Consider the following 16,872-nt stretch of genomic DNA (forward strand, 5'->3'; position numbering starts at 1 on the left):
ATTCACAGAGAGGTCCATGAATGTAGATTCAGCAAATGTTTAACCAGAAGTTTTGTTTTCTTGGGTTCATGGAAGTGCAGTCTTATTTGCGTTGCAGGATCAATATCTCATGCTAATAAAAAGGCCAGCATCTGCAGAATGCTGATAACAGGCTTTAAACCAAATATGACATTTTAAATGGAGAGGAAAAACTGAATCCAGCACTTGAAAAAAGAAAACTTCAACCTTTTATTGAAAATCTTCTAATTTAAAGTACAATCCCCACCCCCCATAATGTTCATTTTTTTAAAAATCCTAATGGCCCTGGTTTCAATCCAAGAATGAGATTCTGAGTCAAGTAGGGACAAACAAAGTGGCTTCTGAAGAATGACAAATGTCCCATGCATGTACTCTAGGGTACAAACAGCTGCTGGGGGTTATAAGAGTATTGTCTTTTTTGGGGTCTCAAAAGTAGGATCTCAGAGCTCTTTGAATTATTTAGAGAATTGGTGCTGCATGGAATCAGTAATACGTATATGATATCCATCTTGGATTCTGTTGCACAATCCACCAACAGGAGTATGAAAATCACATCTCTCCACAGATGTTCTATGAGATTTCAGTCTGGGCTTTGCCTTAGCCACTTAAAAACAGTCAGAGACTTGTCCAGAAGCCACTCCAGCTTTGTCATGGGTGTACAGTATGCTTTCTGCTTTATGAAAGGTGAATTGTCGCAAAAGTCTGAGGTTATATGCATTCTGGAACAGATTTTCTTCAAGGACATTTCCTTATTTGGCTGCATCCATCTTTCACTCAGTTCTCACAAGTCTCCCTGTCTCTGCCGCTGAGGAGCAACCTAGAAGTAGTATACTGCCACCACCATGCTTCACCATACAAATAGTATTAGGTAGGTGAGGAGCAGTGTCTGGTCTTCTCTAGATACAGTGCTTTTAGTTCTGCCCAAATAATTCATTTTTTGTCTCATCAGAACAGAGATTTTTTTCCTCATGTTCTCAGAGTCAATTAAATGCTGTTGGTGAACTCCAAGAAGGAGTTAGCCACTTTACCGTCAAAACTTGCTTGACGGAGTGATGCAGAAATGGTCGTCATTCCGACAGCTTCTCCCATCTCAACAGAGGACCATCAGGTTCTTGGCCACCTCCCTGACCAAGATCATTCTTGCCTGGTTGCTCAGTTTGGCCAACCAGCCAAATCTATTTCACAATTATTGTCGCCACTGTGGTCCTGGAATCATGCAAAGCTTTAAACATGCTTTTCTACCCTTGCCCTTATCTACATCTAACCACAATTTGATCCCAGAGGTCTAGAAAGAGTTCCTTGGACTTCATGGTTTGGTTTTTGTCCTGACCTGCAGTGTGAGTTGTAGGACTTTTTATACTCATGTGTGCACCTTTTCAGAACAATGGTTTATTCAATTTGCCACAGGTGGACTCCAGTCAAGTTCTAGAAACATCTCAAGGATAATTAAAGCAAATAGGATGCACCAGTCCACAATTTGGAGTGCCACAGCAAAGGGTCTGAATACTTATATAAATGAAAGATTTCAGTTTTTGATTTTTAATAAATTTGCAAACCTTTTCGACAATGTTTTCACTTTATCATTGTGGGTTATTGAGTGTAGGTTGATGGGCAAAAAATTCTAGTTTATCCATATAAAACTAAATCTACAAAACAATAAAGTGTGTAGAAAGTGAAGGGGTCTGAAGACTTTATAAATGCACTGTATTTGGCGATTTCCTTTTAGCTAGCCCTACGAACATGTTTACATTTCCAATATCTTTTTTGACCAGACACCCTCCAGGAGGCTGGACAGTAATGAATTGGTACATGGAATTATTTTTATCAGTAGCTAATGTGGCCAGCAGGGGACGTTCCAGTTCCCCAAAAACCTGACACAAAATCTCGGATACAAGTATAAGATAAATAAGAGGCTTTTATTGGGTTAAACTCTTACAGAGAAGAGTTTCCCACACCAGAGTCACAGCTTGAAGAACAATCAGCACACAACAGTCCTTGGCCTTCATCTGTGTCTTTCTCTTTCTCTCTCTTTCTCTGTGCCTCCTCCACTCCTCTTGGCAAGCTTTGTCCTCGTTCCTCCCGATTCTGGCTCCTGAAACTGAGGCAGTGGGCTTCCTTTGTGCAGCAGTCGTGAAATCGGCAAACTCCAAGTCCCATGATGCCTTGTAGGAATCCAGGGAACCGCTGTAATGTGAGGGCTGCCACCTAGTGATTAAGGGGAGACAATCTCCCTTGTCTGTTGTCTCCCCCTGTCTTTCCATGGTAAGGGCATCCCGGCAGTGTAAGTATGTCGGCCATCCTTCACACTGACTGCTGCTCAAATTGTGATTGGGAGCCCCCTGGGAGCACTGACACACATACACAAGTGTGGCAAGACACAGAATAAAGTCCATGCCTGTTTTTATTTACCTTTCTGTCACTCTGACACACATGTGTAGTGGGCAAGAAACAGAATGACAGAACACATGAAACAAAGTCAGATTGGCTCAGCTAATGCACAAATGGTGGCTGCTCTCTTCAAGTAACCACCATTTTTCTCATTATCTTAGTAGCTAGGGTAAAATTCTGATAACTTTTTATATGACGCAAAAGTTTACAAAATGTTGACAGTGTGCTAGCATGCACCCTTTTACTCTTAACTTGATAACTGATGCTATAAAGTCAATATTATGTTAGAGCAAATGTGACACTTTGACCCTGATTATAAAATACCAGGCTAGCAAAATACAGGACAAAAAAGAGCTTTTATTAATTAAAATCAAAGAGAGAAGAAAGGGTTACATAGAGTAGACCCCAAAACAAAATATATCTTGTGTGGACGCTAGGGGCGCTGGTGCCCCGTGAAACCCAACAGACAGACGTCCAGAACACACGTATAAAAGCACTAAGAAGAATTTTTAATTCTTTTTCTTAAATACAGTGCACAAAGCACCACACACACCACGATCCACCAATAACAATAATCAATAATAATATAACAATAATCCTCCACTCCCAGCAGCTTTGTCACCCAATCTCCCAACTCTGGCTCCCTTTGCTGGGTCTCCAACAGTCCTTTATATATTCTATGACCCGGAAGTGCTTATCCTCTTCTTCCAGGTCAAATGCCACATCATCCTTCCTCAAGCCTCCCGGAAGTACTGTGGGTTTCCGTCCTCATGACTCCAAAGTACTTCCGGGTTGTAGGAGAAGTAGAAGTTCCCACGTCCTTTATGAGCTCCCCCTGGCGGCACCCACGGCACCCAACAGGGCTGAGAAAATTGACTCCATGTCCCATGATGCCCTGAGGGAATCCGGGGTACATTTACCGTCCAGGGGAGCTGCTACCTAATGTCCTAGGGGAGGCAGTGTCCTGGAAAGGCTGCCCTTCCCCACTCTTCCCGTTCTGGGACATCCCGGCTGGATTGAGCTGCCGGCTGTCTGTCACACTTGTCATATGGGCTTCATAAGTTTAGACATTTTTTTTATTGCCATGTTATCAATCATCTCCAGCATAATCTCTGCTTACAATCCCTCCTACACCTTCCTCACTGAAACTACTAATTCTTCACTGATGAAAAGCTTTTATTCTTTCCATCAGCCCACTCTAAGCTCATTCAGCTGTGTGAGGAGGCAGGTGTTCAAACCCTCAGAAGGGCTTGATGGGCCAGAACGAGATAATTTTTCCAGCATTCTGCTCTTGCCAATGTCCAGACAGGACCGAAGGCATATTGCTAATAACCAAAATACTAAACAACGCTTCCTGTCATCCAGAAAAGTACAGTATATGAATTCTCCACACTTCTGATGGTGCATCCAAATGGCTAAAGCAAGTCCAGAGGTCCCATACACACTTGAACATAATGTCTATTCCATCTTTTATGGCCACGTTGTCCAGTCTACGGTTTTCTTATTCCTTTGACAACTGAGCTACACACGCAGTCCTCAGAGGAGCCCCAGTCAGGGAAACTCCATTCACTGAATGTTAAGAAATAATCAGAGTTTATGTTGTTTTTCTCCTGTACTTTTGATCGAATTTAACCTAAATTAAAAACAAACATTTTAGTATTGCATCTGGAGACAGATAATGGCATCATTTTTGACTTTTAGTATACATAAGATCCTGTCTGGCTTTACCATTTAGGTAATCTAGGTGGTCACCTAGGGTGGCAAAATTTAGACTGTGACATTTTTTGAACAGTATAGACTTTGAGCTTTGAACACTCAGAATCAATACAATTGCACAATTCTTAAAATCATAAGATAATAGATAGACTAGTCATTTAGCCCGTTACAATAACGGGCGCTAGAACAGTAGTGCATAAACATTAGTAGGAACAGTCTATATTAAATGGCAAGGGACTTTGACCTCATTCTTTTTGTTGGTCGTATTTTTCTTTCTTTCAGCCTTTCTTTTGTTGATGTTTACTTGCTGAGCTGACCGTTCTTCGTGGGCTGCCGCCGTGTATTGTGTGTCTTTAATTTTCTGTGACAGTAATACTGTCTTGTACGGCTTTATTCAATAAGGGCGCGCACAAAAAGGCGAGCTTCAAAAGGGCGACCTCAATTGAGCGCTGCGAATAAAGGCGTTTGTAGATAATTTAGTTCAAATGGCTCTGGAATATGTGAAAAGCAACAAAGGTGCAGATCTTTATTTACGCGCGCCTTTATTCGCTGCGCCCAATTGAGGTCACCCTTTTGAGGCTCGCCTTATTGAAGGATACCGTCTTGTACGTCCGTAATATACCTTTAATTTTCTCTGGTGGTAATACAGGTGTGCGCGTCGGTAATATGCCTTTAATCTCCTCTGACAGTAATACTGGCTTGTATGTGGCTGTAATATGCGTCACTGTATTGTGTACCTTTAATTTCCTCTCGCAGTAATACTGGTTTGTATTTCCGTAAAACGCCTCTAACTTTCTCTGACAGTAATATCGCGCATCGCACCGTGCCCTGGGCATGCGCACTTCACCAGAAGACACCCACACACGGACACCTGGACGCACACAGGGATTTTATATATATAGATAATAATAGTCCTGAAAATGAGCATTGGACACACAGGCACGGCAAAATAAAATTAAATGACCTAATCAGTAACAGAACTGCACCTCTTAAATCCATTGCTAAAGGATAATTTAATTCATATCTTTAATCATCTGGGTTTACACATTGGTTCCCAAACTGTGCAACTGGCCTACAGGGGCACAGTGAAATATTCCAATATTAGACATCTTTTGCAAGCATAAATCCAAAAATAATTCAAAACATATAGAAATAATAATACAGTGATCCCTCGCTACATCGCACTTCGCCTTTCGCGGCTTCACTCCATCGCGGATTTTATATGTAAGCATATTTAAATATATATCGCGGATTTTTCGCTGCTTCGCGGGTTTCTGCGGACAATGGGTCTTTTAATTTCTGGTACATGCTTCCTCAGTTGGTTTGCCCAGTTGATTTCATACAAGGGACGCTATTGGCAGATGGCTGAGAAGCTACCCAACTTACTTTCTCTCTCTCTCTCTCTCTCTCTCTTGCGCTGATGTAGGGGGGTGTGAGCAGGGGGACTGTGTGCAGCTGCTTCCTGAAGGACATGCTGCACAGTGCTTCGCATACTTAAAAGCTCAAAGGGCACGTATTGATTTTTGACTTTGTTTTTCTGTGGCTCTCTCTCTCTCTCCCTCTCTCTCTCTCTCTCTCTCTCTCTTCCTGCTCCTGACAGAGGGGGTGTGAGCTGCTGCCTTCAACAGCTTTGTACCGGCGGTGCTTCGCATACTTAAAAGCCAAAAAGCCCTATTGATTTTTTTTTTGACTGCTTGCTTTGCACTCCTTTGAAAAGGAAGATATGTTTGCATTCTTTTAATTGTGAGACAGAACTGTCATCTCTGTCTTGTCATGGAGCACAGTTTGAACTTTTGAAAAAGAGACAAATGTTTGTTTGCAGTGTTTGAATAACGTTCCTGTCTCTCTACAACCTCCTGTGTTTCTGCACAAGTCTGTGACCCAAGCATGACATTCTAAAAATAACCATATAAACATATGGTTTCTACTTCGCGGATTTTCCTATTTCGCGGGTGGCTCTGGAACGCAACCCCCGCGATGGAGGAGGGATTACTGTACCACAGTCATAATAACAATATCCAACCCTTTTTCTAAGTTAAGCTTTTCTCCGGTGCTTTGATCGGTTTATTCACAGTAAATGATGCGCCACCGACGAGACTGAAGAGTATCATTTTGAGAACAGACCTGAATGAACTCATTCAGATGTCAGGCAACAATTGTATTGATCTGAATTTAATTCTGCATTAGAAGAAAATCTTATTGAACTGTCTTATGACAATACACTCAAGGTAAAATTTGGCAGCATGGATCTTACTGACTTTTGGCTATCAGTAAACGATGAATATCAGCTGCTAAGCAATAAAGCTCAGCGAATCTAAATTTCTTTTGCAACAGCCTAATTTCGCCAGTGATAAAAAGCAAATACTAATGAGAAAATCAACGTAGAACAGGAAATGAAGGTGGCTGTATCCAGTATGATTGCAAAATTTGAAAAGATGTGTAGTGAACAACAGGCTCATCTGTCTCACTAATTATTCCCATCAAAAAATTGTTTGTGATTTTTGTGATGTTTGATGTGGAATCTTTTAAAAAAAAAGATTATTGCCGGTTCTTAACAATTATATTAAGTGTAAAAAGAATATAAATTACTTTGAATTGAATAATTTACAATGTACAAAGACATCAACAAATATTTAATTTGAAACGGTCAATCATCATAGTCAACTAATTTGTAAAATTGGCCTTTTTTCAACTATATGGTGCAGCTCAGAGAAGAAACGATTAAAAACTATTCTAATTTATAATCATTTGCGTTTACTTTTCTTATAACTAAGCCACCAACTGCGCACTGCAACTGTCAGGTATGTATTATAGAACTATAAACTATATTGTGGTTTAGCTTGGGGTGCTGTGGAAAAATCTTGAAACATTAAGTACGCCGTGAAGAGAGAAAGTTTGGGAGCCGCTGGGTTTACATTATAACTTGCATTTAAGTGAGGCAAATATTGTTCTCCGTTGTCCACCACTAAAAAAATTCTTCAAAGGTTGTCCATTAATTGGATAATTATATTGCATTATTTGCAAAAATTAATGAGGATACAATAAATATTAATTGTGGGTAAATGTTTAAAGATAATCATTCTACTACAATTTCATTGAATGTTTGTAATTATATCAAGTTTTTCAATTTATTTCAGTCATATAAATGAAAAGTATATGTTAATGGAGCTGAAATAAATCCAAATCGTCTTATGTGAGATCATCTACTGTTGAATTCTGCTCTGTACTTGTACTATGTTTATTGCACTATTATATTGTATTGAGAGTTAATTGTGTTCTGTTCTGTGTATTGTATTGTATTGACCCCCTTCTTTTTGACACCCACTGCACATCCACCCTACCTGGAAAGGGGTCTCTCTTTGAACTGCCTTTCCAAGGAATCTTCCATTTTTTCCCTACTAGGGTTTTTTTAAGAGTTCTTCCTTGTCTTCTTAGAGAGTCAAGGCTGAGGGTGCCGTCAAAAGGCAGGGCCTGTTAAAGCCCATTGCGGCACTTCTTGTGTGATTTTGGGCTATACAAAAATAAATTGTATTGTATTGTATTTTTATAACTAGAATGACACCATCAACATAAACTACCTGTTAGGCTAGCAGTTTAAATAGAGAGGTGTCGTAATAGTTAAAGTGATAATTTGATTATTGGAAGCCTATTGCTTTTTCCAAAGAGAAACATTAAATGTAATAATTACAAAAATAAGTAAATAAAGCAAGCCTGTAATGCAGCTCGATACCTACATGTTTTCAGTAACGGCACCCTAAAGTCAATCTTGTAAGCAGACCTTGCTATATGAAATCAAATGTCTCCCTCAACGTTTTCAAATTGTAAATTCACTGTTTTGTATCCAAACCCTTCATATTTTGCTCTTCCCCAGTATTGGCTCCTCTCTCGTGTCTCCAGGTTTCTATGTGCAGACCAGGCACTGATACTTGTATTCAAAATAAGAGGGGTGATGGGGTGCCATTTCCAACTTCGCCCAGGGTGGCAAAAATGCTAGAACTGGCTTTGCGTAAGATTGCAATAGTGTGTGACAAAGCATATGCAAGTCAAAAGATGAATTGAAAATGAAATTTCCAGAGTATTTCACATATTACGTGGCTTAGTGGGTGAGAAGCCACAACAATTAGGGAATGTCTCAGCAAAACTATAGAGAAGTTGTGGGTCCTGACTGGCTTCTGCCTGTATCTTCATATAGATGACAGGATTGTACTCAAATTAAAATTTATTTTTATGCACAATTGTGGTAGCAACTGTTACGTAACTTTACATGGCAATATGACACTTGAAGAAGCCTGGCCTTCTCCACCAAGTTTTTCCAATCATCCTGATCTGGGGCTTGATGTCTCCAGCTGGGTTTCTGAATGGCTGGGTACAGGCCGCGGTGGGTCCTATATATTGATATGCAGGTATTGTAAAAAATCGTAAAACGCCTCCTGCAAGCAATACACGCACAACCGGGTCCCTGTCTCTTGACCTTATCATGGTGCAACAGTGGAGTAGCAAACAAGAGCAGGGCAGAAGGCGAGTCTTCGGTGCCTTAAAACGGGAGGAGTCAACTAAGTGACTAGAAGAGGGAGCTATTTGGAGAGCTATGAGGGGTCAGAGGGTTGTGCGTAGGGCTAACAAGCTCACCACAAAAAGCGTATCAGTCATGTAAGCTACATTGAGAGACAGCAACCTGTAACAACTGTACTGGACCAATATAAAGTGTAAGCAGTTACTGACAATGTTAAAGCATTGTGCTAGCTGAATATCAAAGAAGGTAGATGAAAAAGGGGTCCTGTGTAGTGTAAAGTGGTACAGGAAAAACATCAAATGAGTATTAAAGAATCCATAAAAATATAAATTTGCCATTTTTCCACATCTATGTGTGTAAGCACGCAGATAAAATGTGTATCACTCCTGTTAGAGCTCTCTTGTTTGTAATAGAAAAACAACTTTTTTTGGGTTTCTTATGGTTCATGGTGTTCTTGGAATGTGACATTGACCCACCCATACGTCTGAGTAGTCTAAAGCTCCATGGTTATCTAGCTTAAATCGGTAAATCAATAAGCACTTGGCCAATTTTTCAACAGTTTCTGGTAAACATGAGACCCATAATTTGTTCTTGCACAAATTTTCAATGGCACATACTCTGTACTCAATTTCCAGCACCTTTAAATAAAAAAAGAAACTTCTGGAGCCTGAATGTGTTAGGCCCACTACCATTGTTGTCGACTGTCTTCTTTCTTTATGTCCCCCCCCCCCCCACTCCACCAATAATGTCATTTCTTCTTCCCAAATCTTCTGATTATTTTGAAATCGGTTGTCATATTTACTTTAAACAACTACAGAGAGCAAAGATGGCTACAGATATTACCTAAAGTGTTCTTTTTTAAAGTATCGTTGTAGAAAAGTGCAACACAAACTCAAATCAACTCATTTTATTTTGCGCTTCGTTTTCTTTCCATACTTCAGATGCTATATTAAGATTATTGGTGCAAATGTAAGAATGAAAAAAAAAAAATAATAATAACAAAAAAACTCAAGAAGGTTCAGTAGTGATAAATGTATGCCAGTTTAATTTTTAAGGGTGTCACACCGGAGGGTCAAAATATATTTTGGAATGAAAAAATAAACTATAATACAAATATTGTATATATTACCATGGAAACAAACACTGCACAATTTTTGACCTTGTCTACAAAATCTTAAACAGTAGGCCATCCTCGATTACATATTTTTCTATACCATATTGTAAATGGAATATTAATGCAATGTTTACACTGATGTAACATTGGCAGACACTTTAGGATACGGAAGCAGAGGAACGTCCTCTGAATGCACATGGTTATTAATCCAGTTCAAATAACGAGACACCCTAGTATAAATCCCATAGAAGCCTGGCCGGGCACATCCTTTGCCCCAGCTCACGATTCCAGTGAGAAACCAGGTCTTAATATAAAGCGTGGCATGAGGTCCGCCACTATCTCCCTTGCAGGAGTCCTGCTTTCCTTCAAAGTAGCCAGCACAGAACATGTTCTTGGTAATATTCAACTTGCTGTTCTCGACGCACTCCTGTGTCTTTAGCCGTGGCACCGTCAGCTTACGCAGAATGGAAGCAGTAGGGCCGCCTTCACTGAGTTTGCCCCACCCACTTACTGTTGAGTATCTCACAGCTGCCAGTTCATTCTGGGCCAAGTGCTTCTCTGGTAGGCAGATGGGAACAACATAGTCGGAGTAAATAATGGGCTTGTCCAGTCTCAGCAGCGCAATATCACTATCGGTGTTATCTTTTATATATCTTTCATGAATTATTATTTTTTTAACTTTAATCGTCTGTTCAGTACCTTCATTGACATCAATTGTATGTTCACCTGTTAAAGAGAGGAAAAAAATAAGACCCCCAAAAATGTGTAATTAGTATGAAACAATATAAGTTAGAAAACTGCAAAGAATTTTGAGGCCGTGCATCCTGTGGCAATACAATACTTATATTGTCATTGTCATTACAATTCATTTCCCAGAATTACAGCAAGTCAAATCTAAATTAACATTTACTGTGCCAAGTTGGATGTTTCAGTAGTTCATGCTGCTGTCTCATCACTCCAGGCTCTGCCCTCGTCTATGTGTTCTTCCAGTGTCTGTTTTGTGAATGTTATTTCACAAATCTTTATTCATCCAGGGTAGGTGTGAGTGTATGCAAGAGTGTGCCAATGGACAGACCTCCTGTCAAGGGTTTGTACCTGCCTTGTGACCAATGCTGCTAGAAAATTTTCAGTCTCCCAGTCTCTGTGTCTACCTGGTCTCTGCTATCCAGCAAATGGAGCATCTCAAACATTACCACTGCTTTCATGAATCCTGCAGCAAATGTTATGAAACAGAAACACAGAAATCCAACAGATGGCATATCACAAACATTAGCACTGCTTTTATGAATCATGTACCAAATAATATGCAACAGAGACATAGCAATTGGATGAACACACTGCACAGCAATGTTAACACTGACATCGACATTAATTATTTAGATTTCTACCCATCTTAGACAGGTAGAACAGTTAGTCCACCTTAATAAAGTGCCGGTGTGTCTCTTTATGTGTCCATCCAGTCTCTGCTATTGAAAAGATGGAGCATCACAAACATTAGCAGTGCTTTTATGAATCCTGTACCAAAAGGTATGTAACAGAGACACAGCAATCAGATGGATCCACTGCACTGCAACATTAATGCTGAGGTCTTTGTTTATTACAATGACTAGGGGGTTTGCCCCCTGCTCACTTTACTCGAAAGCCAACCCTGGCTTGCACTGCGCACCAGCCACTTCACATCTCTGCTGGTCGTGTTGTGAAGATAGGGGTTGAACGCACCCCAAGGAGACATGGATGCTCCTCCAAAACCCCCTCTTAAACAGTGATACAATGGGAAATAGTTTTTTTCTACCTCCTCTTTGCTCGATCAGCTGCTGGATTGCTGCTGCTGCTGTGCAGAATGATTTGCATCTCATGCGCCGCTTTGAACATTTATTTCCGACCCCGGGCATGGTTAAATCTCTTGGCACAAAGTCTTGTCTCGCGGGATGTGAGTTCTTGATATTTTTTAGTTTATAATTTAAAAACAGAATAAAAATCTGAAAATCTAACAACATCATATTAAAGTTCGATGAAAAGAATGATACCAAACATATATATGTAGTTTTTAAAATAAGCCCAATTTACAAAAAACATGATATAAAATCATTGCACAAAATTGTTGCACATTTAGGGTTAGGATTTTATATATAGAGAGTAGATTTCAACCCATCTCAGGTAGTGGTTTTCATATTTCTACAGTTGAAACCCAGGCACTTTGTTGGACCTTTTTAAGTTCACATAGAGACAGGAAATGAACAGAGCAGATTCAGAGAGCTGATGTGTTTAAGAATTAAATCAAACTATAGAAAGTCTGTTGTGTGGAGGATAAACCGGAAGGAGGACAGGACAGTTCCCCAAGGTGCAGCAGTATCACACACCACCATTTCTGGCACACAGTCCCTCAGCTTCACAAACTGATGTCTGTTGACAGATGGGTTTCCCTCCCATTTAACCCAATGTTCTTACCACATTGCCAAAAATGTTCATTTTGGGTTATTTTACAGAGTGTAATTTAACACTGCCAGCGCCAGTGTAGGAATATGCATGAGCGTGCCCTGAAATGTACTGGCACTCCATTCACAATTACCTTACACCTTACACCCAATTAGTCCTGGTATCATCATTCACTCTTAAAAATGAAGGTGCCAAAGTGTTTATCCATAGGGGAAACATTTATAGTTTCCAAAGGAACCATCTACTTGAAGGATCTAGAAAGAACCTTCTATAAAAGGTTTGATAAATAGATGATGACAGATTTGTGAAATACCATTGAGTTCCTGATTTTAAATGGACTCTTACTGTGTTGAATACCACAGGCTAAGTTCAGGATTTCTTGACCTGTTGTATCCTGTTAGGAAGCATACAATACCATAAAGGGTTCTGTTTCTTCCGCATATTAGAAACATTTTCAAAGGATCAATTCATATGTAAAGAATTGTTCCCACAATGAAATGGTGATAAACACCCCAGTAAGGTGCCATTAATGAATTGGAGAGTCTTTGTGACCCTGATGTTATGTAAATTTGATAATAAGTGGCAGGATGGATATTCTAAGGCCTCTTATAACTCTCTATAAATTCCTGGAAAACAATTTGTCTTAGAAAGTTAACTAATTCACATGTTGTACATACCAACGACTGCTTTCAAGTTAACTGTAGTTACTTTAGGAAAGCAATGAGCTGCAGTAACAACCCAGAGTGGATGAATTATGACGCCACCACAAAAGTGTTTGTCTCCATAAGCTAAGAGAACCTGTGAAAGAAAAAAACAAATTGTAATCCTGCAATCTAGTCTTGCCTTTTGTGATGAATATTTTTCTTAAGTAAAATCAATTAGTTCAACATCAGAAAACATTTTTGCTTGCTTGCTTCTTGGGTAATGTTATAGTTGTTGCTATTAGATACTAAAGGTGTCCAGTTTATTAGGATATCTGGTTTAATTATGTCTTCTTTTGACCATTCTTTCTGCTTTTTGATTTATGAGTTGGGGATTTTGTTTTTTGAAAGTTCTTTTGAAGCTTGTTCTTTCCACCAAGTTATTTTTGCTTTAAGATATTCTTGTTTCTTTCCTTCTCCTCTGGTCTAAATAACTTTACTCTTTGTTCATGTTGTGTGAAAATGTTCATAGGTGTTTGTTTTATCATTGTCTAATAAATGCATTATTTAATTTTTTTAAAATTTTTTTTGAATTTTTTTGGGATTGTATGATTTTGGCCTTACCCTTAACAAAAAATCCTAACATAAATACAGTAAAAGAGTAATTTGGTTTGCGAATGTTATGCAAGATGAACAAAATTTTTTAATAAATTTTAACTTGATATACAAGCAAGGTCTTGCAATACGAGTAGTACGTATACACTTTGTCTGTCGAGTGTCACGTGACCACAACTGAGCTGATGGTTCTTCTCTCTCTCGCTGTGGGAATGTGACCCATGCTTGGTCTCAGTTGGCGTGCCTCACTTGTATAACATTGTGACCACATGTGTGTGCGTAAAGCATTTTTTAATTTTGTGTCCAGGTGTAGTGACTGTTCTTTAGTACCTGTACTGCAACAAAAACAATTTGTAGAAAAGCACCACCCGAATAAGGCTGTAGCAGTGCGAGCAATAAATCTGTTTAACGACAATGCAATATCACATTTCCGTGAAATCCTCAAAAGGAGGCAAAAGCAACTGTCATTGGATAGGTTCCTTGTTAAATTCGCAAAAAAAGAAAAAAATTCCAGTGAGCCAACAGATAGCAGGGATTCCGTTAGTTACAGTGAAAGTCATCCTGCACAGTAATCCTCCTCCTCTTCACCTCTCTCTCGTCTCCCTCACACCAGGTACGATTCTTTTTAAAGGTAAAGTGCAGGTTAATTTGTTTTATGTATTTTTACTTTATATTTTGTATTAATCATTTTTATATGAATGTTTTTGGGTTTCCATTATTTCTTTTGGGGAAATTCGCTTTTGCTTTGGATAACAAGCACGTTTCTGGAACAAATTGTGCTCGCAGACCAAGGCACCACTGCAAGTGTAAAATGTTAAATGTAACTTTTCAAAGAATTCACATAACACGTATTTTATGTTTCTGCATAATTTCACCCATTGTGATCACAGACTCTAGGACCTGCAGATTTTGAACTTTTAAAAGTTGTATTCACAGCAAACCACTGGAAAGATGACAGTACAACCCAAAACTGTAGTGAAGGTGTAGAAAGCAAAGGAGCAACAGCATAGCTGTTATGCGTCAGATTAGATTTTTGGGTATTTTGTGTTTTTATTGTATTTAAGGTCATTTATACTGTTTCTCTAAATGTTTTTATGTTCCATGTTCTTTATGGGAGGAGCGCCTAGAGGTGGAGTCATTTCTTCTGGACCCTCCCTCTACTTATAAAAGGCTGGGAGCTGGACCCATCCAGTAGTGGTTTGTTGAAGATGTCAGTACTGTTTTTTTTTTTTTTTTGCTGATTGCTAGTTTATAGATTTTTGTGCAATTGTATTGTGATGAACATGGAGACAACCTTTGCATAAAGTCATGAAATCAGTAACCAAAAGCCCCTTTAAGGACAAGAATCCATTAGCCTACAGCCTGAAAGAAAAAAAGGGCAGATAGAGATTCTTTATAAACAAAAATATTTATTGCCCAAAAATGTTCTTCTTAACAAAAGCTCCAAGGAGCACAAAAGGCACAGCAGGAGTTGCCTGAAATAGGCAATCCCAAAGCAAACAAGTCCCCAAAAAACAAATCCAGAAGAAGAGTTCAAAAAAGACACGGTAACAATAATCACTAGAACTCGCCAAAAAAAAACCCAAGTATGTTCAAATGAACCGCAAGGGACTGCTTGTTTCTCCCGCCTTTATACGGCTGAGAACAGCCCTTTGACGTTGACAGGCAGGTCGCTCCACCTTTTGGGGAACCTCCCACAAAACACAAGGAACATAAGAGAACAAATATAGACCCTTGGGGTCAGTTGCAGTGTGCCATGAGCTCAGGATGATCCTGTGTTGATCTTGTCTTAGTACGTATTGACAGTAACAAGGTTAACTTCGAGTTTAGCACAGTTGCAGTGTGCCCCAGAGCTGTGGACTTGCAGTGGACCAAGACTAAGGCTAAGTGCAGTTGCAGTGGGCTTCTTGCATTCAGAGAAGGGGAGAAATATTGGCTCAGCAGGTTTAACAGACTTAGTACAGTGGGTAACGCTACAAAATGAATTTGGCATGCATCAGACAGACTGTTATGGACATGAAAAAGCACAAATATGCCATTAAAAATTTAGAAACCATATTTTATATTTATATTTAGGCTGAAGTATAGCATAATACCGTATCAAATATATTTAATGCAATGCCACAGAAAATGGCAGGCAATGCACTGAATTTTATATATTGCATAATATAAGAAATAGAAAATATGGATTAACCAACCATTAATATTTAGTAAAAAAATCCAAAGAGTCAGTGTGCACAGAGCCAACTCAAGGGTACATACAGTAGCGCAACTGTGCACTGGTGTGTGGGTGCTGTTCCTCTCCTTATATGAGGTCAGAGTGGCGTTATATTTCTATATCAAATGAAAGAGCTGGGAGGCTGAGGCTGAGGAGGCTTGGGGGATGCCCTTTCATATTTGTTTGTTACATGTGAAGTGCTAATGTAATAGAAGGTGGGTGAGGCACTTGAATAAACAGTGGTCGGTGCCTACTTGGCCTTAGCAAACAGCTGGTCATGGGTGTTCCTAATGAAGAAATCACTCGGTCGCCAATTCAGAAAGTATGCATTGAAAGAGGCTGCCAGTTTCTTGTAATTCTGTATTCCGTCGGAGTGTGATGGTGAAGTCTTTGTGAGCATTCTCCAGATCTGATATGCAATCCCTCACAATCTTATATGTAATTCGCCAGCCTACTCACTCACTCACTCACTCACTCATTCACTCACTCACTCACTCATTCACTCACTCACTCACTCACTCACTCACTCACTCACTCACTCACTCACTCACTCACTCACGTCTCTCCGAAGCCGAATGCGCAGTCGCCTTCTGCGCACATCTGAAGCCGAATGCGCAGTCGCCTTCTGCACAGCTGCCCGAAAAACCTTACGATACCGACATCGTGGCAGGCGGCGGATTTACGGCCGCGAAAATTCAAAGAGAAAGGCGACTTCGATTAAAGCTCTAGAGGCCTGAAAGGCGATTTCGACTACAGCTCTAGGCCTAATTACGCATTCATTCAATACACCTATATCAGGTTTGTGGAGCTTATACTTAATACTATTCCATATTGTACTGGAACATTCATCATTCAATATTATACTATAGGCCTGGAAAAATCATCAACTAACAGTACAAGCCTGTACAGTAATCAGTAAAGCGGACTACAATCATTACAAAACAACTTCTTTGTTACTTATCATTTGTTCTTCATACACTGCTGACACAAACTCGTGCCCGTTTCATCTTACGTTTTCGAAACGGGCTCTTTGTCTAGTATGTAATATACAGAGCCTGTGCCCTACTGTGAAGTTTGCACTGCAATGAGGAATTGTTTATGAATATTGCCCTGCCTCTTACTTGATATCTTATATGCTTTGGTGACTGTTAGATTAATTTGATTATTAGGAAAAGCTTGGTGCATAATGAATGATGTGTATCAACTCTTCTGT

General features: G+C 39.6%; 1 protein-coding gene across 1 annotated transcript in view; it reads right to left on the reverse strand.

Moving 5' to 3' along the window:
• Positions 1 to 9,657: 9,657 nt before the first annotated feature.
• The window catches only part of LOC127527447 (coagulation factor VII-like), a 36,661-nt gene continuing 29,446 nt past the window's right edge, over positions 9,658 to 16,872 (reverse strand). The window contains exons 7-8 of the mRNA XM_051926223.1: positions 12,863 to 12,983; positions 9,658 to 10,475 (exon numbers count right to left, since the gene is read on the reverse strand). Coding sequence (XP_051782183.1) covers positions 9,880 to 10,475; positions 12,863 to 12,983 — 717 coding nt within the window. The 3' untranslated portion in view covers positions 9,658 to 9,879. The remainder of the gene's footprint in view (positions 10,476 to 12,862; positions 12,984 to 16,872) is intronic.

The sequence above is a fragment of the Erpetoichthys calabaricus genome, chromosome 4 (genome assembly GCF_900747795.2).
Source record: "Erpetoichthys calabaricus chromosome 4, fErpCal1.3, whole genome shotgun sequence".
In the NCBI taxonomy this organism is placed as follows: Eukaryota; Metazoa; Chordata; class Cladistia; order Polypteriformes; family Polypteridae; genus Erpetoichthys; species Erpetoichthys calabaricus.